General features: G+C 40.9%; 1 protein-coding gene across 4 annotated transcripts in view; it reads right to left on the bottom strand.

Moving 5' to 3' along the window:
• LOC139232491 (ER degradation-enhancing alpha-mannosidase-like protein 3) overlaps positions 1-26,634 on the bottom strand; it is a 66,667-nt gene that overhangs the window by 15,853 nt on the left and 24,180 nt on the right. For all 4 annotated transcript variants that reach the window (XR_011588017.1, XR_011588018.1, XM_070862790.1 and 1 more), the window contains 12 exons: positions 24,398-24,503; positions 21,446-21,543; positions 17,931-18,056; positions 15,384-15,467; positions 13,452-13,535; positions 12,395-12,519; positions 10,955-11,120; positions 9,826-9,980; positions 3,366-3,528; positions 2,015-2,206; positions 1,128-1,293; positions 566-757 (listed from right to left, as the gene is read on the bottom strand). Coding sequence is in view for 2 of the 4 variants with exons in the window: in XM_070862790.1 (XP_070718891.1) it covers positions 566-757; positions 1,128-1,293; positions 2,015-2,206; positions 3,366-3,528; positions 9,826-9,980; positions 10,955-11,120; positions 12,395-12,519; positions 13,452-13,535; positions 15,384-15,467; positions 17,931-18,056; positions 21,446-21,543; positions 24,398-24,503 (1,657 nt within the window). In the remaining 2 variants the exon portion in view is untranslated. The remainder of the gene's footprint in view (positions 1-565; positions 758-1,127; positions 1,294-2,014; positions 2,207-3,365; positions 3,529-9,825; positions 9,981-10,954; positions 11,121-12,394; positions 12,520-13,451; positions 13,536-15,383; positions 15,468-17,930; positions 18,057-21,445; positions 21,544-24,397; positions 24,504-26,634) is intronic.

Below are 26,634 nucleotides of genomic sequence, written 5' to 3'. Positions count from 1 at the left end.
CACCACAAACCACCTCCTTGGATCTCCAACCCCCGTGCTCTCAATCCACGCTTCAAATATTTGAGCTTTTCGACTACATTGTTTCGAAAACAGAAACCAGCAACTCAGGTGCCCTGCAAGGTGATGGTGATGGAACTTTCCTAATATCTAAAGGTGACAGATACCCTTTGGACCCAGCTTGTGACTACCCAACTTCCCCATCTCAGCCCTGTGCTTGCCTACTTTAGTAACCGCCCCTTATCCTCCGATATCTTTCTAGGCTTTATAAAACTATCATCCCCCTCCTTAAAAAAGCTCCTGCATGACTCCTCTGTTTTCTTAAACTATCCCCAATTTCTAGCCTGCTGCTTCTCTATATTACTCTTAGTATGCACTTCCAATCCACCCAAAGCAATAGTGTAGCCTGCATGACTGACTATGGCTCTTTGTTCCTTTGTGACACTTTAAACAGATTAACAACTACAGAAACAGAATTTTAAAAGACTTCAGTTATAAACACATGATACAAAAAAAAATCATCCTAGTAAGAATTAACTAAACATAAATACTTTTTAAAAAAACAGACCTTGCCCCAGCTGCTTGGATTTTTCCATTAACAGCACATCCACATTCTGGTTTTCATTCAAAGCATCCAGTAGGATCGTGCCCTCCTTGTGGAAGAGGAAGAGGAGGGGTATGGTGATATCAGTGGTGTTCTCTCCATCACCCGCCATCTGGAACACAGGGGAGGCACCACTGCTACTACCTTCCACGTTATCTGAAGAATGGAATGCAAAAGAATTGAACAACAGACAAATTGAAACACAATTCTGTGACAAATAAAATACAATTCAAACATCTAGCTTTTGGAAACAGATACAAACACCCTTTCTACAAAATACCCCTTGTGTAGCTATTACATGTCTCGAAAGGCATAAAATAATCTAGCATCATACGATTCATTCTGAAAGAAAAAGTTACTCAAATCCTCTGGATTCTGTAAGGTTCTAGTCAAGATAACACACAAGGTTATCATGAAGTCAAATCTTTATTTTGTAAAATAGAACCTACAGCAATTCTTTCACTTTAAAATAAAAAGTAAATTATGCCAACATGTACCTATATTCAAAATAAACAAGAATACCCACCAATAATGACAGCACCAATGGCTCCGACCTTTTGCAAATTCCTTGCCTTATTTGTAAACATACAGTCTCCACGTTGTGCGAGGACAATTTTACCAAAGACCTCATCTGAGTTAGTTACATCCAAGCAGGCTGTGTACGGGATGGCTTTAGTCAGGCTACCCTTAACCTGCAAAAGAACAAAACAGCTACTAAAGTGCCAACTCAGCATTTACGGACACATTGCAGAAGAGTGATAAAGTGATTGCAGGGAGCAATGTGACAAGAGGATTGTGGCCCTGATCTGCAGGTGATCAGTTCTTAAACTTGGTTGGCCTCTATTGGGAAGCACTAATGGAGGGCAGCCACTTTGTCAAAGGAGGAAAGAATAAAAAATAAATAGGGTCGAGAAATACCATGGAGACTCTTACAGCTCCTAGTTTTGGAGGTACAGCAGTAGATTTATAGGAGCAAGCAACATATCTGCCCGAGGATGTGTCTCACCCTCAACAAAACAAAAAATGCAACTAAGGTGCACAGAGTGGTTACAAAATTGATGGCCAAAAGGAGTCATCTCTCAAATCAAAGGAAGTTATGATTAAAGGTTTAAGCTACCAAGAAATGAAAACGACTGCATGCGAAAGTAAGTGAGTTACAGACCACTGAATGAATGTTCACACTGATGACTCAGCAAATCAGATTTGGAACCCAACGGTCAATAATAATTTAAAAAAAAATCATAACTGGATTTGTCTACACTGAATTAAGTACTAAGAATGAGGTTGTCTGACTAACAGTACAGCTTTATGCGCTGCACAAGTTGCACTACAACCCTTTTTCTCTCCTTTATTAAAAAATAAAACCCACTAAGCTGTGTTTCCAAACACATTTCACAAGAACATGCCACTCACCCAGTGTTCCTGTTTAGTGAGATCCATTCCAAAATGAGCCGGACCTGCAGCTAGAACCACTTGTCCCAGAAATGGAGGAGATATGATCTGTACAGCAAACGATGCCATCTCTGCTTTCGTCTGAGCTTGAGCCAGTTCAATGATTTCTGCAATAAATTTTAGGCCATGCTGGCCATTTTGTGAACTTGCAGCCTGAGAAAGACATGCCATAAGTCATTAAACCAAACACTTATATTGCAGTGTTTTTAAATATATGCCTTTTGCTGAAGTTTCAGCATCATCTACTCAAGGAAAAAAATCAGTTAATAAGCAAATATAAGACAAACACATAATAAACAGGCAGATCTTTCCTTTCTTCCCAACTGTACAACATAAAATACAATGAACAGTTAAAAGAAGTTAAAAGGGTTATTAATTGCATTACAAATGGGCATATGCAGAAACCGCTTGCAAATTAGTTACTAACATGTTCCTACCACTCAGAACATTTGAACAGTTACTCAACGGGCAGGCCATTCTCCTTCCCTGCTCCATAGGCTCCATTTCCTCCCTTCACCCATCCAATCCACCTTGACAAACGAGCATGCAAAAGCTGTTTAGAAAACATTCCAATTTGAAACTGAGGCTATTCTAGCTGCCAGCTAACTCGGAGTGACCCATTATCAATTCAGCTTAAGGCTAATTTCAGATTTCGAGAGGGGTTCAGTTAACCTCACCACAGTTGCATATCTGCTGTTGAAGCTGGTTATTTTGTCCAGGTGTATCACTACAAAAAGTAAAAGCAGGAAAGAGCAGCATTCTGTTCGTGATGGACCGAATGGCCTACTGCTGTGTCATCATTTTTCTATGATTCTAACAATTAAATGGGATAAGGCAGAGGGTGGTAGGAGGGTCCGGGGAAAAGAGTAGGAGAACAAGTCCAAATACACATTGGGTGCAGGGGAAACATTTATCCAGAGACTGAATCCTGGAGTTTAAATGTCACTGCATAATCTAGGATACAGATCACAATCCAAACCTGAAACAGGAGGCACATTTCAACTCTCTGATTTACTCAAATTTAGGGCAATATTCATAATTGTATTAAAGTCATTAATTCAAGTAGACAAGATAGGCATCCAAAGCTACTTAATGCCTACTTTCCCAGCGGTATGTTTTTTTTTAAAAGCGCCATCTTGCTCATGTATTAACATGGCCAGATTGCAAAGAGAAAACGTAATAAGTGACTAATATACAAATACAGAACAATGTAAAACAGACACTGTACTAACAGCATCATTCTTGCTTTTACGTTGTTGAACCCAGTTAATATTTATCTCATCCTCTGTCCAACACCACTCCAGCTACTGACCTGATCAGGTGTATGTGTCAGCTGGATACGTCCATCATTTGTTGACACTACAGTGAACCCCATTTGTTTCAGGATTTCCACATGTTCCATACCACTAGAAACAAAATCTTTTGCCTGAAGTGAAGAGAGTTCTGAAGGCCTGGAAGGTTCCATACACTTTTCCCTGCAACAGAGTGGAAACACATGCATAGAAAAAACATACATTAATTGCATGTGTATATTCAGGGGACCAATCTTTCAGGACCTATATTTCAGCACCAACGTTAGCGTCCTCGACCAGGCCAACATCCCCAGCATTGAAGCACTAACCACACTTGATCAGCTCTGCTGGGCGGGCCACATTGTTAGCATGCCCGACAGGAGAGTTCCAAAGCAAGCGTTCTACTTGGAACTCCTTCACGGTATACGAGCCAAAGGTGGGCAGAGGAAAAGTTACAAGGACACCCTCAAAGCCTTCCTGATAAAGTGCAACATCCCCATCGACACCTGGGAGTCCCTGGCCAAAGACTGCTCTAAGTGGAAGAGGTGCAATGGGAGGGCGCTGAGCACCTCGAGTCTCGTTGCCGAGAGCATGCAGAAATCAAGCGAAGGCAGCGGAAAGAGCGTGCGGCAAACCTGTCCCACCCACCCTTTCCCTCAACGACTATCTGTCCCACCTGTGACAGGGACTGTGGTTCTCGTATTGGGCTGTTCAGCCACCTAAGGACTTATTTTAAGAGTGGAAGCAAGTCTTCCTCGATTCCGAGGGACTGCCGATGATGATGATGATATCATTGAACATAAATCTAAGTAAGCCACCTTGTGATACTTAAAATACTTTGCATTCCTTCGTGCCTTCAGTGACCGAGGTCCTAAGCTCGTCCTAATTCCGTCAGCCTCTCTTTCCTTCTTTAAGTCCCAAGCTTTTGGACACCTACCCTAACATCTCCTTATATGGCACGGTGTCAATTTATTTTTATAACACTCCTGTGAAGCACCTTGGGACTTTTTATTACGTTAAAGGCACTATATAAATACAGGTTGCTGTTGTTGAACATCTAGAAAATATATTTCAGAAGGTGCTAATACAGCTTGGTGATTAATACAAGAAGCCAAAAATAAGCATAATCACAGGGCCATACATAACAAAGGGAAGTTTCCAAGTGTTGTTAAGCTGCACAGTTTTAGCTCATTAAACCTGAACAGCACCTCTGCATTTACATGTTCCTAAATCTTTGAGTCTTGCCAATCGGTGCATAAGATTGCTGTGATTGGGTAAGTGGGTTATATTCCTACAGGGACAGCGTGTGCATATTTAACAAACAAAACTTTACTGGCTTGGACGTTACTAGTATCTTGGGTTAGGGACTATTAAACAAGGCTATAGGTGTCCATATCAGGTCACCAACTGACCAAACGCATTTAATGTTCATGAGGGGAGCTTTAGGAATGACAAGGAGCCATGAACGCAAGGGTTGCAAGGATAAATCTCAGACTAGGGAACAGTCCATTTAGTTTTGAAAGAGAGCCCAGATTACATTTGTGATAACTGAAAATTCGACAGTAAAGACTGATACTTCAACTCCAAGTGAGCATCTGGCTGAGCTCAAGGGATTCCTCATTTTATACTGCAGCTCACAGTGGGTCAGGTCTCTCAGTGCATGTCACACATTTTGGATCCATCAACATTGCATTTTTTTTTAAACTGAGATGTAGGTATAAATCACTAAAGTACAATAATGTCCATTCTCACTGGTGTTCCATCCTTTTAAAAATTGCCAGGTTGAACGAACAGCAGACAATAACTTGCCCAATTGGCACTAATGTTACTGTGCAATTGGATGCTGGGAGATTTGGAACAGCAGCCCCAATTCAAGATTTTTTAAATCAGGAAAGCATCGGAACACCTCCCTAGATGACCCATTTGAAACTGGAAACTTATAATCGTTAACACGCTGTGCTCAGTAAATCTTATTGAGCCACCTGACTATCTTCACTCTCCATTTATAAACATCCTACCTCCATGGTAGTTTCCTGAACAAAATAAATGTAAAGGGCCAAAAGCGTTGTTTTTAAATAAGTAGCAGACAGATTGAGCAGCTTGAAGTACAGCTCGTGCAGACTGATAAATGTACTTTAATCTTGTTGTCCAAGGCATACTTGAGTGATGAAAGATAGCACTGACCAGCTCTTACAATGTCAGGTTACTTGGTCAAGTGCAACAAGGTCAGAGTATTCTTTATGTACGTAAATCTCACAATAATCTCAAACCACAAATAAGGCAGGCAAGATAGGATATCATTCTCAAAAGCATTGCCAGATCGTTTTGCCCTATACCATCAAGTCTTTGTTTTTACATTTATTCTCCCAGTTCCAAGCATATGGCTCAGAAGGTACACTAATTCTTCTGCAAATGCTGCACTAAAAACTATCTGGGACAGTAACCAAGGGAAAAACCGTTTCCAACTGCCCCCTCCGCACCATCAATGGGAGGCATTTATTCTTGGCTTGATTGATAGATACACCATTATGGCAACAATCTAAATTTTATAGACAGACTAGTGAACCAACCCCTTCCCCCAGGCCAACAAACTTGGAAGTGCAGATGCCAACTTCATAGACATTGTTGTACCTGCTGTTTTCCATCTTGTAGAAACATAGAAAGTAGGTGCAGGAGCAGGCCATTCGGTCCTTCGAGCCTGCACCACCATTCAATAAGACCATGGCTGATCATTCACCTCAGTACCCCCCCCCTTTCCTGCTTTCTCTCGATACCTGTTGATCCCTTTAGCCGCAAGGGCCCATATCGAACTCCCTCTTGAATATATCCAATGAACTGGCATCAACAACTCTCTGCGGCAGGGAATTCCACAGGTTAACATCTCTGAGTGAAGAAGTTTCTCTTCATCTCAGTTCTAAATGGCTTACCCCTTATCCTTAGGCTGTGTCCCCTGGTTCTGGACTTCCTCAACATCGGGAACATTATTCCTATATCTAACCTGTCCAGTCACGTCAGAATTTTATGTTTCTCTGAGATCCCCTCTCATCCTTCTAAACACCAGTGAATACAGGCCCAGTCGATCCAGTCTCTTCTCATATGTCAGTCCTGCCATCCCGGGAATCAATCTGGTAAACCTTCACTGCACTCCCTCAATAGCAAGAACGTCTTTCCTCAGATTAGGAAAGCAAAACTGAACACAATATTCCAGGTGAGGCCTCACCAAGGCCCTGCACAACTGCAGTAAGACCTCCCTGCTCCTACACTCAAATCCCCTAGCTATGAAGGCCAAGGTACCATTTTCCTTCTTCACCGCCTGCTATACCTGAATGCCAACTTTCAATGACTGATGTAACATGACACCCAGGTCTCGTTGCACCTCCCCTTTTTCTAATCTGCCGCCATTCAGATAATATTCTGCCTTCGTATTTTTGCCACTAAAGTGGATAACCTCACACTTATCCACATTATACTGCATCTGCCATGTATTTGCCCACTCACCTAACCTGTCCAAGTCACCCTGCAACCTCTTAGCATCCTCCTCACAGCTCACACCGCCACCCAGCTTAGTGTCATCTGCAAACTTGGAGATATTACACTCAATTCCTTCATCTAAATCATTAATGCATATTGTAAATAGCTGGGGTCCCAGCACTGAGCCCTGCGGCACCCCACGAGTCACTGCCTGCCATTCTGAAAAGGACCCATTTATCCCGACTCTCTGCTTCCTTACTGCCAACCAGTTCTCTATCCACGTCAGTACATTACCCCCAATACCATGCGCTTTAATTTTGCACACCAATCTCTTATGTGGGACCTTGTCAAAAGCCTTTGAAACTCCAAATACACTACATCCACTGGTTCTCCCTTGTCCACTCTGCTAGTTACATCCTCAAAAAATTCCAGATTTGTCAAGCATGATTTCCCTTTCATAAATCCATGTTGACTTGGATCGATCCCGTCACTGCTTTCCAAATGCGCTGCTATTTCATCTTTAATAATTGATTCCAACATTTTCCCCACAACTGATGTCAGGCTAACCGGTCTATAATTCCCCGTTTTCTCTCTCCCTCCTTTTTAAAAAAAAGTGTTACACTAGCTACCCTCCAATCTATAGGAACTGATCCAGAGTCGATAGACTGTTGGAAAATGATCACCAATGCATCCACTATTTCTAGGGCCACTTCCTTAAGTGCTCTGGGATGCAGACTATCAGGCCCCGGGGATTTATCGGCCTTCAATCCCATCAATTTCCTTAACACAATTTCCCGCCTAATAAGGATATCCTTCAGTTCCTCCTTCTCTCACTAGACCCTCGGTCCCCTAGTATTTCCGGAAGGTTATTTGGTTCTGTCTTCATGAAGGAAGACACAAAGTATTTGTTCAATTGGTCTGCCATTTCTTTGTTCCCCATTATAAATTCGCCTGATGCTGACTGCAAGGGACCTACGTTTGTCTTCACTAATCTTTTTCTCTTCACGTATCTATAGAAGCTTTTGCAGTCAGTTTTTATGTTCCCAGCAAGCTTCCTCTCATATTCTATTTTCTCCCTCCTAATTAAACCCTTTGTCCTCCTCTGCTGAATTCTAAATTTCTCCCAGTCCTCAGGTTTGCTGCTTTTTCTGGCCAATTTATATGTCTCTTCCTTGGATTTAACACTATCCTTAATTTCCCTTGTTAGCCACGGTTGAGCCACCTTCCCAGTTTTATTTTTACTCCAGACAGGCTGTACAATTGTTGAAGTTGATCCATGTGATCTTTAAATGTTTGCCATTGCCTACCCACCGTCAACCCTTTAAGTATCATTCGCCAGTCTATTCTAGTCAATTCACATCTCATACCATTGAAGTTACCTTTCCTTAAGTTCAGGACCCTAGTCTCTGAATTAACTGAGTCACTCTCCATCTTAATAAGGAATTCTACCATATTATGGTCACTCTTCCCCAAGGGGCCTTGCACAACAAGATTGCTAATTAATCCCTTCTCATTACACATCACCCAGTCTAGGATGGCCAGCCCTCTAGTTGGTTCCTCGACATACTGGTCTAGAAAACTATCCGTAATACACTCCAGGAAATCCTTCTCCAGCGCATTGCTACCAGTTTGGTTAGTCCAATCTATATGTAGAATAAAGTCGCCCATGATAACTGCTGTACCTTTATTGCACATTTCTTGTTTGATGCTGTCCCCAACCTCACTACTACTGTTTGGTGGTCTGTACACAACTCCCACTAGCGTTTTCTGCCCTTTAGTATTCTGCAGCTCAACCCATACAGATTCCACATCATCCAAGCTAATGTCCCTCCTTACTATTGCATTAATTTCCTCTTTAACCAGCAACACTACCCCACCTCCTTTTCCCTTCTGTCTATCCTTTTTGAATGTTGAATACCCCTGGATGTTGAGTTCCCAGCCTTGGTCACCCTGGAGCCATGTCTCCGTAATCTCAATTATATCATATTCGTTAACCCTTAGATTACTTAATTTGGCAACAATGTCCAAGGTTACCTACTGATAATGAAATAAAAAGAAGAAAAAAAGGGTTGTGCAAAATTATAGCCCACATCCTTTATACAGGGTTAAACGTTTTTTTTAAAATTCTATGAGGATATCATATTAAAAACATCAGAGCCTCTTCAATGTTAATTGCTTGAAAAGGTGGCTCTCTGAATATTATCACACAAATGCTTTCAATGTCTAAAAATTATTTTCTATGCTTTTTCAATAAAGATATTAATGCATTTAAAAATATATATTTGTTTTACTTGTTCTTGGACATCCTGGAGAGATGCATGGGCAATTTGGGGAGTTAAGTGTAACAGTCGAACTTCTTTGGATCTTGGAGCAACAGGCTTTCCAGTGTAAACAGGAAGACTGAAGTGTCTTGAAAGGAATGCATAGCTTGTCTTTTGATATGTAAAGTGCTTGCACAAAGAAATAAGTGTGAGTAATGATATCAGCCATGAGTGATTAAAGTGTAACTCTAGGGTAATAAAACATAGATAGAGGTATTTATGAGCAATAGTATAGAAAGATAACAGTTGGTAAAGCTTATTCTTCAAAGATGTTAGTAACTGCTACATCAGAAGGTCTTGTTTAAGGGAAGTAGCTTTTAAGTAAACAGCTACAAGTGTTTACAGTAATAGTCTTTTTTCAAAGGATTTGGGAATACATACATCATGAGGTCTTTTCAATAACATTTACCTTTGATATGGTACACAAAGGAGCATAGTTTTCAGCAGTTCTTTGGAGAGCTCAAAAGATACAGAAACCAAAAAGCCACACTCTGTATAGTTAGGCTGATCACCTGTACTGTGCATCAATAAAGTTTGTTCCATATGCTACACTATGAAGTGTCTCGTGCTTACTCGAAATGTGTTGTTGTGAACCAGAGGAGGAAGGAGGTCGACTCTAACATTTGTCAATAACACGAACCATGTGATTTCATATGATTAAATTGCAAAACCTGTAGAAAGAACATACCTTTCTGCGGAGGTCCACAGGCTTGCATCTGGAACTATATCTCTGTAGGTTTCTCTTATTTTCCGTGCATAGGATGGGTTATTAGGAAACAAGGTTTGAGCACTGGGGCAAGTATGGGAAAGGATGCCACGGTCTTTGCTTTCCAATTCCATACTCTGGGTAAAAGGAAAAATCCCAGAATAAATTGAATGCAATTGTTCATGCAGAATACTTTATATTGCAAGTTATGGTTACATCATGTGAACAATTAAATTATATTTGTGCTTAATGGCTGAAAAACTACACACTGACATGGTCACACCATTTAGCCAAATTCATTTCTTGACACTAAATGGACTGAAAATAACTTTTTTTTTTTTATAAAGTATCTTTATTAATATATGGAAGTCACAAATATGCTGTCCATTCCCTTCTATTATTGGAAACATGCTCGGGCTCATATATATTTCACTTTCTCATCAAATGCAAGTAGATGTTTCATCAGACTGACATTTCCCCATCGTTGGTGTACCCGTCGCTCCTAAAATCAAATTCAAGGATTCCCCAGTTAGATACTCCAAGCTCCACCTCGCAACACTCATGTTCCTGATACCTTGAAATGTTTGTTTTACAATAAACAGAGTTGCTTGTATGGACTATGGAGATAAATTATACCATACTTCAAGCAGCTGGTTTCCGATACCGAGGGATTCTCTCAGACTTTAAAAAGGGACCGCTGGAGGCCGCCATCTAAAGGCAAGTTTAAAAACAAACAACTTACCTGAATATGGAGCCCCAGCTCCACATTGAACCTACAGGCCCGTGCCAGCAAGTGCTCACCCCTCTCCCAATTCTCTCACCTTGGGTCCTCTGCAGTATTGCAGCTGGCTAATCGAGCTGCCTCAGAGGCTGCAACTGCCACCTACAGCTTTTGCTGGTGCCAAATTAATGAGGCCGGGGGGAAATCTGCCGTGGTCCTGCCGCCAGTCTCATTAGCCACATGTAGTGCGCAGCGATCCAATTCTAATTGGAGCGATCCAACTTATAAGCCAAAGTCTTAACAATTTCAATGTACTGAGGTACAAGAACATATGACAAATAAATTGTTTAATACGGTGCTAAAAAAGGCAATGACGCCATAACGACCTACCGTTATATTCTTACTGCACGTTTGACAGACCGTGGCTAATGCAAGAGGCAGCAAGTGAGCCTCGGTGGTAAAAACATAGTCATCAATGTTAAAGGGCAGCTCACTCTTCTCAGCAAACAACAAGTACAGGTACTTGAACATCTCAGCCAGAAAGAATGAATCCATCCTGGAAAAAAAACAACTGGCTAATCTAATACACAGAACAGTATTTCAGACATTCCCGTAGCTTTGTCAGCTATTCAAAATTTCCATTAAAAAAAAAAATCACAATACCTGACCTAGATTTCAGATTGATGATGGCAAATTATTAACTGCTTCAAAGTAGACCGACATTCCATTTGTGTAACCGAGATAGTAATCTCATTCAGTTTGGGACAAGCATGCCCCAGAACTGAATACAATCACACATTAATTTAGAACAAAATAGGCATTCTCTCTTAGGCCCTGTTTGTTTAACTTAAGTTATTTCTCTATATTATCCCTTGACCTGTCTAACAGGTGCATTCAGTTTGCCAAGAATGAAGTTCAGTTGGAGATTTGCATCACCTGTTCACACCAGCCAAATACCAATGTCAAGATTTACCATGCACATCCGCACAGAGGGAAGGGCATGGAAGTTTTGATCAGAAGGAAATTACTCGATTTCTATTTGAAGAATCTTGGTTAAACAATGGAAAATGAGAAAAGCGGTGAAGCCGGCGAAAGTTCACTCATTCATTGTTAATTTTTGTAGTCAGTTTATTGCACTGAGGTACTGAGAACCAGTCACTACAATAATCTGCAAAAACGCAGCAAATATTTACTGTTGATTGTCAAGACCTTATGGAAGTTTTTTTTTAAATCAATAGAGAAAGAACTTAAGGTAAACAAACAGGGCCGAAGAAAGAATGCCTATTTTGTTCTAAATTAAAGGCCCCAAAAAGAGTCACTGAAATGTGTAACTGAAACACATGTTTTTTGAGAATATGCTTTCAACCCAAGACATTTATTATTGAGGAAAACAGATAGTTACCCATTTTTATTAAAAGAGGATTCCATCTTTGGATTTGTGCTATATAAGTTATAACCCCCACCCCCCTCCCCCCAAAGCCTTGTATAAATTGAGTCAAGGGATAAGCTATCTCTGCAGAGGAACACAAGTAGGCCATTTAGTCACTAGAGCCTGTTACCATTTGATGAGATCATGACCATTACGATTAATTTTCTACCCATTAAAGGTTGTTCCATCAAGATTAATTTTCTATACTCCAATTGTTTTAAGAGTACATGATGGCAATTTTCTACTAGCTGCTTTTATTCAATTTAAAGTGGACTAAAATCAATCTCATCCTTTGAGCTGCCATGTACTGTAACAGGATGGTCAGTCAGACCGTTCTGACCCCATGGTGAATTGTTGCACGAAATGTTACAAGTTATACTGCACTCCTGGTGCCAATGTACCTGTCCTCATGATTGCCAGTTCGAACATCTTGCACAGCAGCAAATCCACAAGGCACCCGTGCATGCTGGTTCAAACTGTCCACAACAGATTTACCAACGTGTAGATAATAAGGATCTTTGGTGGCCTGATAACAAAAAAAATACAAAGCAAATTAGATGCAGTAATAGGAAGGATAGCTAGGAAACTGCATTTTCTACCTTATAGACTGAAGGAAAACAATTCTGCTTGAACAGCTTCTAATAATCCCACTGGAACAAATAAATGGCAATTACTGGTTTGGAAACAATGTGCAATCATCACAATATTAAATAGAGAAATGTTAGTGAGAAGTCATGTTGCCAATGTCCACATCATCAGATTTTCTGATTATTAGTTAGGAAATAAGAACATAAGAAATAGGAGCAGGAGTAGGCCATTCTGCCCCTCGAGCCTGCTCCGCCATTTAATATCATGGCTGACCTGATCATGGACTCAGCTCCACTTCCTTGCCCGTTCCCCATAACCCTGTATTCCCTTTGTTATGTCTTTAGATGCTCTGATAATGACTCCACGAGGCAAAGTATTGCACTTGCACTGTAGTGACCTTAGTCCATTTAATATAACTCCTGAGTGAAGATCACACATGGTGGCCTGCTTTTTATACTAGGCCTGGCACACCTGTACAGGTAACCTACAAGTCTCCCACTGCAGTGCCCTCTGGTGGCACTTCATATGTAATAGTGAACATGTCTGGATACACGACACCCTTATCACTCAAAAATCTTACACCTAGTAAGGAAAAACACGAGACATACAAGGTGGTCATCTTGGTATTGTGGTATTCTCTGCTCTACAGGCTTTCTGCAGACGGAATGAAAATATGAAAGATTCAAGAATAGTAAGGGAGAAGAGAAGAAAACACAGTTATGAGAGATTTTACGCCAAAGAAACTGACTGTAAATGGTACCAGATAATAAATCTGACAGTATGCAGAATTTCTGCTTTTTTTGGCTGCCGAATATGTTGGCTACTTAAAAATTCTACATCAGGAATTTGTGGTAAATGAAGCTTACTAACCTTATAAAGAAAATAAGTGCTTTCAATGAATTCTGGTCGTAAAGGATGTTGAGCCCAATGGACTGCAAACTCAGTGGTAAAAGCCTATGAAAAACATAATAAAGGTAAACATTTTTAAATCATAAGCTACGCCATTGGGAAGCAAAATGAAATCTTGTACATATGCAAACTCTACCTCTCCACCAATTCTCTTACTGCTTCAGAGATGTGCTACCAGACTGACTGCTTAATATGAAGTCATGGATGAGCCAGAATTTGCAGCAATTTATTAGGAAAATTGAAGGCACCGTTTCGAACCTCTGCTAAAAACTACAGGTCCTTGCTGCCAACTTCCTGGATGCATACTCAGATTGTACAGAATCTTGGTTGTGGTATCGACCCGGAGTTGGGCATGAAGCCTTATACATCACCAAGCCTGCGTTCTTTCAGCTTCGCAATATTGGCCATCCCCAACATTGCTCCATCTCGACTAATGCCAAAACCATTATCCAGCCTTGTCCACTTCTACAATCGATTGCTCCAATGTCCTCTATACCAACTTCCCCCAAAATGTTACTGCCCATATCTTGTCCTGCATTCAGCTTGCTCGACCGTCAGCTATGTCACTGCTGACCTACAATGGCTTCCTGTCTCCCAATGCAAATTTTAAATCCTTGTCCCGATGTAAAATCCCTCCAGTCGTGTGCCCTCTCCCATGCCTTCGGTTTTTGACTTCGACTTCCTTCGTACCACTCTTCAACTGTCTCAGTTCGACTCTCTGGAACTTCCTGCTTAACCCCTCTGCCCCTCTGCCTCTCTACCTCCCTCTCCATCTTTAAGAACCTTCAAGACCCAGCTCTTCAACGAAGCCTTCACTCATCTTTCCTAGATCTCCCACAAAGGCTCAGCTGCTGTTCTCCTCCTCTTTTCGAACGTGCCTTGTGGTGTTCTCCAATGTTAAATGCTCAATAAATATTCAAGTTGCTGTAGTAGTTAGTTGGGTTTAACTGATTTAGTGTCCATTAAAGCAACCATTGACTATGTACTACTGCAGAATATACCAATTATAGAAAATAATTCAGTTTTAAAATGGAAATACAGTCTATAATGGGAATTAAAAAAACAAAGTCTGACAGCATAGGTTCATTTCTCATTTTACATCTACAAATAGGACAAACAACTGACCCCAATGAATTCGGATTTCAGTATTTTCTCAACATCTTTTTCCTCCATCCCTCACTCAGAGACCCAAGTACAAACATGAATGCAGGAAAAATAGGAGTGCGCAAAAGATGACAGGCAAGTGTGAAAATTCATCAACTACTCCTCTAAGGAACTGGTGATAACTTGGCAGTATTAGATATAGCTGTTCCTAGATGTTGCTGGGTTTTACTATTAAAGGTTAGTCTGCTAAAGACTGCTAGTGGCATATAAAAAGGATATTGCAGTAACATTTTAAAAGCTGACCATCAGGAAAACCCTTTCCACACAGTGATTTAACGAAACATTAGTTTAGGAAGAAAGGAAAGGAAGTAAGTCATAAATGAGGGAGAAACATCTGAAAATTCATATATTGTACGAGATTTGATCTAGTTTGCGATATCCAAGAGGGTCAGAAGGTGGTGGGGAGGGGAGAATGGAAGCGATTTTGAAATAGAAAAACGTTAGCAGAATTTTAACTAGAGTAGACTTTGTAGTGTATGAATAAAGAGTCTGACCAGATACTGTGAGCTCAAAGCAAAGTGTGACCCTAGTTTTTTATTGCAGGTCTCCACAGTGCCTCTCCAGCCTCCTTAAGTACAGGTGCTCCCAAGGGATTGTGGGATCCCTTGGCACTCCAGGGGATGAGCCCTCTGGTGGTTAAACAAGGTATTTACAGGTTTACATATACAACAGACTTTATGCATTAATACTTAAACCTCTTTATGCAATGAACTTCATCAATCTCCTTACCTCTGGTAGAAATTTGTGTCGCTGTGTAACCTGGTATAACATTTCATGAGTTTCTATCGCAGGTTGCAAGTCCCCTTTTAGTACCTAAAGACAATATGTAGTGGAGATTTTGATCAGAGTGCCATTTGGATAAAGAGACCTAAATGCATAAGCAGAACAAATGGAAATTCGTTTTCCTCAAATTGTTTTTCATTTATTCTGTTCCACGATTGTCACTGTAGGTGAAGAGGTTCTGTGACATCAAATTGTGATATTGGTTATTGTTTTAAGCTGGTTGTAACTTGGTTGAGTAAAGTCATGACAGAAGTCTGAATTAGGAACTGGATGCAAAAACACAACATTCTAGTCAGATTTTTAGGTTTAGTTTTACAAGCATCAGAAGTGCTTTATAAATTTTGATATATGTACAGGAACTGGTTTTTCTTCAACACTGAATATTTCAACTTGTCTTCATGCTCAGTCTCATGTGACCCTCGCAGATTCAGAAATGGCAAAAAAATAATGCAAACTAATCTAAAATATTTAATCCCAAGTGGACACATGTGGATGAGCCACTGATTTTATTATACCAAAGGTGAATGTGTGCAACTCAAAACTATAACATAGTAACAAAGGAAAAGGTGATGCACTTAAACAAGAAAAAGGCCAAGACAATCATGTGATAAAAATATGTATAAACATGCTTTTCACTGTAATTGATCTTTACACCCAACTACTTCCTGTGGTAAAGAATTGCATGTTCGAACAACTTTCTGCTAAAGAAATGTAGAAAAATGTTTGAATCAGAGAATGCTGCAGGACTATACAAGAGAGCAGGGCAGTGGGATTAGCTTTGGATTATTCTAGCAAAGAGCCAGCAGAGACACGATGATCTGAATGACCTTCTGCACTGTAAACTTATGGTTTTAGGATGAATTCTTTAAAAAAAATAGAAGGAAAAGCTGGGAGTAGCGTGTTCTTTTAAAAAAAAAGTTCCTTTCATAAGCATGTGGGGAAAAAAAAAGAAAACTTGAGACACCGTCTATTCTGTGTGAAATATATTTGGTTTTATCACTCGTCCTCCCATGGAGACCGACTTGAGTTTCTGCCTACTCCTGGTCTGATGACATACATCTTGGATCGCCTGTATTCATTTAAAACTGCGTACTATCATTTACTCAGCTTCAGAATCAACTTTCAGGCCAGTCTGAGGTGCCAATCATAATTTAACAAAATAAATGGAGCTGTTCTAGAACACGAGAGGTGCTCCATTTTATATATGAGAGTATGGATGCAAGTCTTCATGGAACTGACTCATGAAAATCAAGATATGTTCAATTTTGTGTCATACACACACCTTTCCTTGAAGGCTGGCATAAGAATATTTAAGAAGATTAAAGCCTATAAATTAGAACCATCAGCAAAGTTAGATTTTCTTAAAGAAAATGCATAATTTAAGATATAATGGGCCTGAAATTGCGGTCGGAGGCTTTCTTCATACGAACGCCTCTGACCCGAAAAAAAATCTGCAAAAGTACCTGGTGGTCTCGGAGAAACGCAAGATCGCAGACGGAGGCCTAGATGCGCCGCGCAATGCATGGGAAGATGCCTTTCAGGTACGGAAGTCCCAGCTGGAGTCACATGTTACTGGACAACCAATCACAATGTAGTATTCTCATTGATAAAAATGGAAACTCCGTTTGTACGAGTTCCCATTACAATCAATGAGAAAAAAACCCTAAAACACAGCATAATAAAATAAATAAATAAATAGAACCCCTCACATTTTTTTTATGTGTTTCAATAGTACCCTTCTCCCGGGAATGCGGAGGATCTGTCGAGAGAAATCTTGGCAGATTGGAAAGCCGGTTTTCGGCGCATGTGCACTGCGCCCCGAGAACCGGCTTTTGCGAGGCCTCGCCGGGTCCATGCGCACTTCATACAGACCCGGCGAGGCCGGCATTTTAGGCACATTGGGCTAAAAATTAGTCGACCTAGCAACCGTTTTTGACGAAAAATGGTTAGGCGAGAAATTCGGAGAAGTCTTTTGGCGGCGCGTTTCAAATACCGCTGGAGAGAGGAACAAGACGCGAACTATCGCTTTCGCCAAAATTTGGCTCTGAGCGCATCCGTATTTAGGACAGAAAAAGCTACGTTACAGCTCTTGGATCAGCAGCAAGTATGAAGACCTGCAAAAAAGGTAAGTTAAAGATTTTATTTTTTAATTCTTTTGCCGTTTCTTGTGAATGTTTTGTGATTTTTTATTTTTTGGTGTTTTTCCCCCTCCCTTGGCCCATCTTGCAGCGGTATCGACCTCGGAGTAAAGTTGGCGAGGATCGCGGTTTGCGCCACGAATCCTCGTGCAACGATGAGTTTTACCGCTGCGCAAATTGAAGCTCGAATTTACTGCCTCTTAGCCAGTGTTGCCATAATGATAGTTTGTCTCAAAAAATACAATTATCGCCGAGAAGCGAATTTCTAGCCCATAGTTTAACAAACCATAATTAATTTTTGACACTAAATCCATATATATGCCAATGACCTCAAGCAAATAAATGCATTCTCTACCTGTAAGCCTGGAAAAAAGGCAAGTAGTGAGTCCATCCATTTTCTGGCATTAATTGTAGGGTTATGCATATGAACATCGAGAAGGAGAGGAGGCTGACTAATGTACTTCATAATGGCTGCATAGTGCTAGATGAAACACAAGAAAGTAGAAATGTTCACTTTAAAGTTTCGCTCAGAGTGTGAAATTAAAGATCTGTTTAAAACATTGTACTCAGAGCATTATCACCTATAATATATTAGAAGTCTTGTGTGTAGCTCATACCTCCTGTTTCTCATGTGTCACAGATTCCTTTGTTCATAATTTGGTCATGCTTAGGTATTACTGGTGTTTGTAGCTAAAACTTCACACCCCGTCCCACTCACATAGCAGTTTTCCATTGGCCTACTCTGCTCATGTGACCAAGTTCCTCCTTGGCTTTGGCTACATTTTTGAGCCTTTTCTACCCATAGCTAAACAGAAAATCCTGTTGGTTAATATTTTTTTAAGTTACTGGACTTATCCTATGCCTTTATAAAGGTTCATCTGATCTTGTGAGTAAATAGAGCATCATACTTTTAAAGTGTTTTATAGGTTTCAAGCCATTAGCAAATTTATTTAACTGAAGATGAATAAGTCATATATACAGATAGATATATTTGTATATTGCATACATCCTTCCATCAAACTCAAGTGAACAAAATAATAAGATTGAAACTCTTAATAACCAAGATAAGATGCGAAAGTTTCTTTTTCTGGAATTTCTTACAATTCTAGGAGTCCAATTATTCTAAACTGCTTCCTGGGAATTCAAAACAACGTTTCCCTCGATTTTCAAACTGAATCTGCTTCTTCTCTCAGTTCTAAGTTGGCTCCTTGATTTAAACAGGACCATCTTTTATTTATCTCAAAATAGCTAGAGGGACTTCCTGGATTTTGAATATCCATCTTTGGAACAGTCACATACAAACTGAACCAATCACACAGTATTGTTTAATTTGAATTATTCCTCCCTCTCAAGTAAACAAATTAAAAATTCTAAAATCTAACCCTAATACAAACATATTGAATGAGTAATGCACAGCATACATTTTAGGGATAACAGTAGGCATTAAACAGAAATACACAGAATCTAAATGGAAATCAAATACATTTCACATGGTTTTCATGTCAATTCACGTACGATTACAGTGCTGACCACATCACTGGAGAATATTCAACATTCCGGCACAATGGGCCTAATGGCTGCCTTGTGTGCTGTAAATTTCTATGATTCAAAGAAAATCATTTTTATGGGGCTACATTTTTCTAGGTACAAGTGGTTTCAGCGGATTAAAAAAAAAAAACTTGTGTCGACTGTACCCTGTGCACAGTGACCTGATGCAATGTTGTTAGATCAATGAATGTAGCCAGAAAAAGATCAAATAGATCAGTTTTCTTCAATAACACAGATTGCTAAGATTTGAATTTTCCTAGTCTTAAGATCAGGAAAGATATTGGGGAAACATCTGGCAGAGTTAAATGGCAACTGCTGCATTCATGACTTTCAATATTTAATTGTTACTTTACGAACAGTTCTTTATTGCATCAGGAATGCATTTAAGGGGAAGCTAGCCAAGTGCGTGAAGGAGAAAGGAATAGAAGGATATGTTGATTGAGTGAGATGGAGTAAGGTGGGTGGAGCATAAAAGATCTCCTGGGCCAAAGGCCTGTTTCTGTGCTGTAAATATGTAACTACTGACATTTGCAACTCTTCATTGAAATCAGCTTGGTACAGGGATAGTTTCATTTTTGTTTGTTTTTTAATTGACTGAACTTTAAGATCAGCCATTACATTAAAAATCCCTCATGTTGATCACCGTCCTCCTACAAGCTTCTCCCAATTCTGTTCAGACCTAGCTTTCCTGATCAAACACTACTTATTGTTGGAATGCTGCACATTATAGTAAACCGTTTACCTGGATAGGTTTTATTTCCAATTGATTTAAAACAAATTACCTGTACTACTTTCTTCCTCACGTCCACATTAGTTTGCCCACTCCTGCTCTGGGCCAGGTCCATTTTCATTTAGCTAATGAACTGCTTGGAATGCCATTTTTCTCAATCTATTATAAATTAATTGACATTTTAGTAGCCAATTTGCAACAGCATTTTGTGCTTTCAGACTTCTTTGTCTGTGGGATCAAATGGTGCTTTGATTTTATAAATTCATTTGAAAAGTTAGCTTTATTTAAATTCATTCGGTGGAAGAAAAGCCAGGGCCCATGCTTGTTCTTTGTCTAAAGAAGTGAACCCTGTTTTGATTTTATTTCTGTATACGCAAGAAGGCAATCGCATTCAATGGCTACTTATTTTATAAATTTGGACACATTGTGGAGGCCCATTAGTAAATGGCAAACTCGATTGCTGCTGCTTTGCTTTCATCAATACATTTTGAGGGAAGTCCATCGAATAACCTCTGCTTTTATTTTTAATTAATAAACTTGGGGAACCCCATGCCCTCTGCTTTTATATAATTAATACGTTTGGCAAAACCCACTAAATTACATGGCCAAGGCTTTTATTTTGTTAAAACATTATGGTGAACTCTTATTACATTTAATAGTTGCAACTTTTATTTATTTAAGAATTTGGAGAAGCCCATTCGATCAATTGCCAGTGTTATTATTTGAACAATAACTTTTGGCAGAAGCCCAACTTTTCTTGCATTAAGAAATTTGGAATAAGCCTGTTCCATTAAATGGGAAATCCAAATTGGCGACTCGCTAAAATGTTTTGGGAGCATATTGTAACTATTCACTGCAATAATGTTTTGTTCCTGTCTATTCCATTATTGCTGCTGTTGGCTGAAGGATGGATACTTGTCAGTACACTTGGAGAACTCCATGCTTTTCTTCATATAACAAGTATTTATACGTCTTTAACATAGTGAAACGTCCAAAGGTGCTTCACAGGAGTATTATGAGATTAAAAACATTTATATAGGTAGTACATATATAGTATAGTGTAAAATATATAGTACAATATTATGTTTCAGATGTAATTTTAACCAGTGAAAACAGAACTAATGAGTGGTTAGTAGGTCATCATCCTATTTGGTACATACTTTGTGCAAGTGTCATACTTACAACCTGCAACACTTAACCGTGACACACTTTTAACTCACTCTGAACAATGCCATGGGAGCTCTGCTTGTTTGTAAAATTTTTCAATTCCTTTTAGGTCCCTGTGTAACACACACTATTCTTTAGCCAGAGGATAGACATGTGACCCACTTGAAGGCCTTTGGTCAATGCCCTACAGTTACCAGTATTCCACTTATCTGTGCGGTGTAAAGTCTGTCCTCTGCTCACAGACAGCACAAATCCAGCTGATTTAGGGTCAGTACAGGAACCCAAGTCTTATCTCTGATGCGTCACTTGCTACACTAACGCGCCATGTCTCTCGGCCACACAGTAACAGATTTTTCCTTTAGTATCTCAAGATCATAGGACCGAATACCTTTTTAAAAAAAAAGAAAAAAATACACAAGACTTACTGTATTAAATCTCTCCAAATACACATCATCTCCCAGCAGGATGTAGGCCTTCAACAAATATTCGTAGTACGAGTCTATTCCAGCACCCACTCCACTGTCTTACAATACAATGGCATCAGTCAGTGACAACTCACGTAGTTGGGAAAATATCATGAATTGGTATTATTGATTGTTAACTAGAGCATCTCAGTAATACAGACAGTGATATACATTAAAACAGTGACAAAAGGAGCTGTGCACACCCCTACTTCAACATGTGCAGCTAATTTATAATGTTAGGAGTGAATATGTGGTTTCTCCCAACATGAAAATCACCATCATCATCATCATCATCATAGGCAGTCCCTCGGAATCGAGGAAGACTTGCTTCCACTCCTCAAGTGAGTTCTTTGGTGGCTGAACAGTCCAATACGAGAGCCACAGACTCTGTCACAGGTGGGACAGACAGTCGTTGAGGGTAAGGGTGAGTGGGACAGATTTGCCGCACGGTCCTTCCGCTGCCTGCGCGTGACCTCTTCAGGCTCTCGGCGAGGAGACTCAAGGTGCTCAGCGCCCTCCCGGATGTACTTTCTCCACTTAGGGCGGTCTTTGGCCAGGGATTCCCAGGTGTCAGTGGGGATGTTGCACTTCATCAGGGAAGCTTTGAGGGTGTCCTTGTAACGTTTCCTCTGCCCATCTTTGGCTTGTTTGCCGTGAAGGAGCTCCACATAGAGCACTTGTTTTGGGAGTCTCGTGTCTGGCATGCGAACTGTGGCCTGCCCAGCAAAGCTGATCAAGTGTGGTCAGTGCTTCAATGCTGGGGATTTTAGCCTGGACGAGGACACTGATATTGGTGCGCCTGTCCTCCCAGGGGATTTGCAGGATCTTGTGAAGACATCGTTGGTGATATATCTCCAGTGACTCAAGGTGTCTTCTGTACAGCGTCCATGCCTCTGAGCCATACAGGAGGGCGGGTATTACTACAGCCCTGTAGACCATGAGCTTGGTGGTAGATTTGAGGGCCTGGTCTTCGAACACTTTTCCTCAGGCAGCCGAAGGCTGCACTGATGCACTGGAGGCGGTGTTGAATCTCTGCATCAATGTCTGCTTTTGTTGACATGAGGCTCCAGAGGTATGGGAAATGGTCCACGTTGTCGAGGGCCGCGCCGTGGATCTTGATGATTGGAGGGCAGTGCTGTGTGGCGACGACAGGCTGGTGGAGGACCTTTGTTTTACAAATGTTTAGCGTAAGGCCCAGGCTTTCATGTGCATCGACTATATCCTGGAGTTCAGCCTCAGAATGTGCGCAGACGCAGGCATCGTCCACGTACTGTAGCTCAACGACAGGTTGGGGTGATCTTGGACCTGGCCTGGAGACGGCGTAGGTTAAACAGCTTCCCACTGGTTCTGTAGTTTAGTTCCACTTCAGTGGGGAGCTTGTTGACTGCGAGGTGGAGCATGGCAGCGAGGAAGATTGAGAAGAGAGTTGGAGCGATGACGCAGCCCTGCTTGACCCCGGTCCGGACGTGGATTGGGTCTGTAATGGATCCGTTGGTAAGGATCACGGCCTGCACGTCGTCGTGGAGCAGGCAAAGGATGTTGACAAACTTTTCGGGGTACCGGAAACGGAGGAAGGTGCTCCATAAACCCTCACAGTTGACAGAGTCAAAGGCCTTTGTAAGGTCGAAAAAGGCCATGTAAAAGGTCTGGCGCTGCTCCCTGCATTTTTCCTGCAGTTGTCACGCTGCAAAGATCATGTCCGTAGGGGATGAAATCCGCACTGTGACTCTGGGAGGAGCTCCTCGGCCACAGTGAGAAGACGGTTGAGGAGAACTCTTGCGACAATTTTCCCAGTGGCTGACAGCAGGGAGATTCCCCTGTAGTTGCCGCAGTCGTACTGGTCCCCTTTTTTAAAGATGGTCACGATCACTGCATCGCAGATCTCCCAGCATGCTCTCCTCCCTTCAGATGAGAGAGATGAGGTCATGTATCCACGCCAACAGCGCCTCTCCGCCATACTTTAGCACCTCAGCAGGAATTCCATCCGCACCCGTAGCCTTATTATTCTTGAGCTGGTTTATGGCTTTGCCTACCTCGTGCAACGTTGGGGTTTCACTGAGGTGGTGCCGGGTCACATGCGGCGGGATGGAGTTCAGAACACTCGAGTCAAAGGCAGAGTCTCGATTGAGGAGATCTTCCGAAGTGCTCCTTCCAGTGGTCCCTGACAGCCTCGGTGTCTTTGATGAGTGTTTCCCAGTTCTTGGCCAGCAGTGGTGTGGGGTCTTGGGAGTTTGGACCGTAGGTGGCCTTGACCAAGATGAAGAATACTCACATATCGTGGCAAGTTTATAAAGTGACAAGGAATAACGGAACATCCGAGCACTAATAAAATGCTTCTGTATTTCAGCTGCACCTGGTCTGAGACAGCCTCGCAGAGGGTGGGTCTCACACTGCTTGGTGCTGGATCACTTGGGAGTCAGTCTGCAAAGTTACACCGAGTATTTCCAGCATTTTCTGTTTTTATTTCAGATTTCCAGTATCCACAGTATTTTGCTTTTGCTAAAGTTATACCAGTTTTTTCCCCATTAATGCACATCCGAGGCCACTTTGCATCAAAATGCAAGTGGCAGCAGAACTGCAGCCTAGAAAGGTTTCTATTGCCAGGTAAGGTTAACATAGGGTATATGCACATGGATTCCTGCTAGTCAGTCTATTGGCAGACAGATATTTGGTATTCCAACACTGACATTTAGGCGAGTGTTACAGACGAAGGGACAGGATGAGGACCAAGTTATACAAACACACGTTTGCAAAGTACAGTTGGGCTGTGAAATGTGCGTGTGCTGTAAGGGTGCACCACTCATTTCCTCAGTGATGCAAATCATTTATACAAGATTTAAATAGTGCAAAAGAATTGAAGTGCAATTTGCATCTGTAGCCTGGAGACAAAGTTAGTTAAGCCACGATGCTTACCCCGCCTGATCCAGGCACCATTGTGGATGTTGATCACGGTCCCCACAAGATCACTGCCTCTCTGTCTTTTCTCCCACAGAAAATCCATTGCCCTCCTTGCATATTCCTACCGGGAAAAAAATGGATTACTACATACTGTGAAATAGACAGCAAAAACAAAAACATAAGTAAGCACGTGTAAGAATCCAAAATATTTTCAAGCACAAAAGAATCCCAGTGCTCAGGACAACTGGCATCAGATTAGTTAGCTTGCTAATTCAATGTGTAAATGGGAAAATATTGACATAATACTAACATTGACATACCAATGAATTCATCCAAAATGTCCTAGCTCACCCTATACCTGGATATACTGAACAAATTTCAGGGGGGTGTCATTAAACGGCATCATCAAAGATGGACCAAATATTTCATTGGGATCAGACAAGATCCACATTAACATGCAAGATGACACATTCAAAATACCTCTTGATCCCAGCCATACTTCCCAACTGGCCCCCTCAGATTTGTATTTACATAACCTATTCTTCACACACCCCCATCTCCAAGAGTCACCTGAACGTCATTATAAAACACAAACAAAAGAGGAATGGTGAGAACAAGGCAAGCTGATGCTCATGACCATATGTAGCAGAATGAGGGGGTAACTCAAAAGCACACAATAAAAGATCACAACATTAGGAACAGCTGTCCCTTTTTGAAAGAACAGAACAAGGGGTGCATTTATGAATGCATACATTCTGGTTGTTTCAATCCCGAGAAACTACATGCACGACGACTGGCCTCTTGTATCGCCTCACCTCGTTCACAGACCCATCTCCATACCTGGGTAATGTACTGCTCGGAGGACAGGAGATGCAACACAGCACCAGGGAAATACAATTCTTCTTACAGGGGAAATATGCTGTGGTGCAGCTGGCTCCCAAGAAAATAGGGGTCCTGTAGATGTTCCAACTAGAACTATTTGAACAGCCAATACTTAGGCCCCACCTGCGGCTGTACCAAGTAGTCTGGATTCTATATTTGGGAGCACCCCAACCTCATTTATCAACGGGAATGACTGAACCCAAAAATCAAAGTGTGTGTGAATACCTTGCAGCATTTCTCAATCTACCCCACACTTCAATAACATAAATTATTGCCAACCAATATAACATGACACAACATCCAGTTTCCCACAAACCCTTCCACACATCCCTCTCAAATGATCTTTGCCAAGTCTATAGTGTATCAACAGCTTTGCCCTCAAATTCACATCCATTAAAGGGGTCTCAAATGTTTCAATATGTACCACAACGTCACAAAATGATCTGGCTAGTAAACCAGGAATGAAAACAGCTTATGGCCAGTTTATAGTTTCAGCCCAAGTTATTATTTTCTATTCTGGTTTGAATAAAGTGCCTGTAATCCACAGGTTTATACTGAAGGCAGCCCTGTAGGTTCATTCCTGTGGAGGGAGCTACCAAATTACATGTTAAATACATGTTATGATATTTACCTCATCAAAAGCTGGAAGAAAATCTGCAAATGTATAGACTAATTGAAGTGCAGAGAACATGCTGCATTTCACCTCGGGGGCAAAATTGTAGTCTGAACTACAATTAGAATAGATCCATGCTATTTTTAGCAGGTCTTTAAAGTTGATTTGCATCTAGAAATTAATCATTCTGCAGCAGTATTCGGAAAGAGTGGAAATTTGCTGAAAACCCTCACGGTTATGGAGTGCTGTCAACACAGCACAGGTTCAAAAAAGCAACAACATAGTTATGTAGTGCTTTTAATATAGTAAAATGTCTCAAGGCACTTAACAAGAGTGATAAAGGTAAAAAAAGACACGCAAGTCAAAAAGAAACAGAACAGCAAAGCACTAAAAGAGACTCAAGATTTTAAACAAACCACAACGTTTTATTTGAAGAAAAAACAGTTAGAGAGAATCATTGGAGGCAGTTCAGAAACAAAGTGCCATTAAAAGTTCAAAACAAGTTATTCACAGCAATGAAAATACTTGTGTCAGTAAACATGAGGATCCGAAAAATACACTTTTGTGCACTCTTAAATTATTAGACCAAGTACATGGATGCTTATAATCAAATGATGCTGTACTAGGGATTAGTTGGGAGATGGGGAGAGAAAATTGAAGCCATCAGCTTCAAAATCCCTTGAAACTGAACTCACTCCATTGAACCAAAATAGATTCGAGCTGGTCAGTTTTCCATGGGGTGGCCTAATAGAGCAGA

This window comes from Pristiophorus japonicus, chromosome 20, assembly GCF_044704955.1.
Source record: "Pristiophorus japonicus isolate sPriJap1 chromosome 20, sPriJap1.hap1, whole genome shotgun sequence".
NCBI classification, from domain to species: domain Eukaryota; kingdom Metazoa; phylum Chordata; class Chondrichthyes; family Pristiophoridae; genus Pristiophorus; species Pristiophorus japonicus.
The sequence above is the reverse complement of the archived record's forward strand: the minus strand, read 5'-3'. Positions and strand labels throughout refer to the sequence as shown.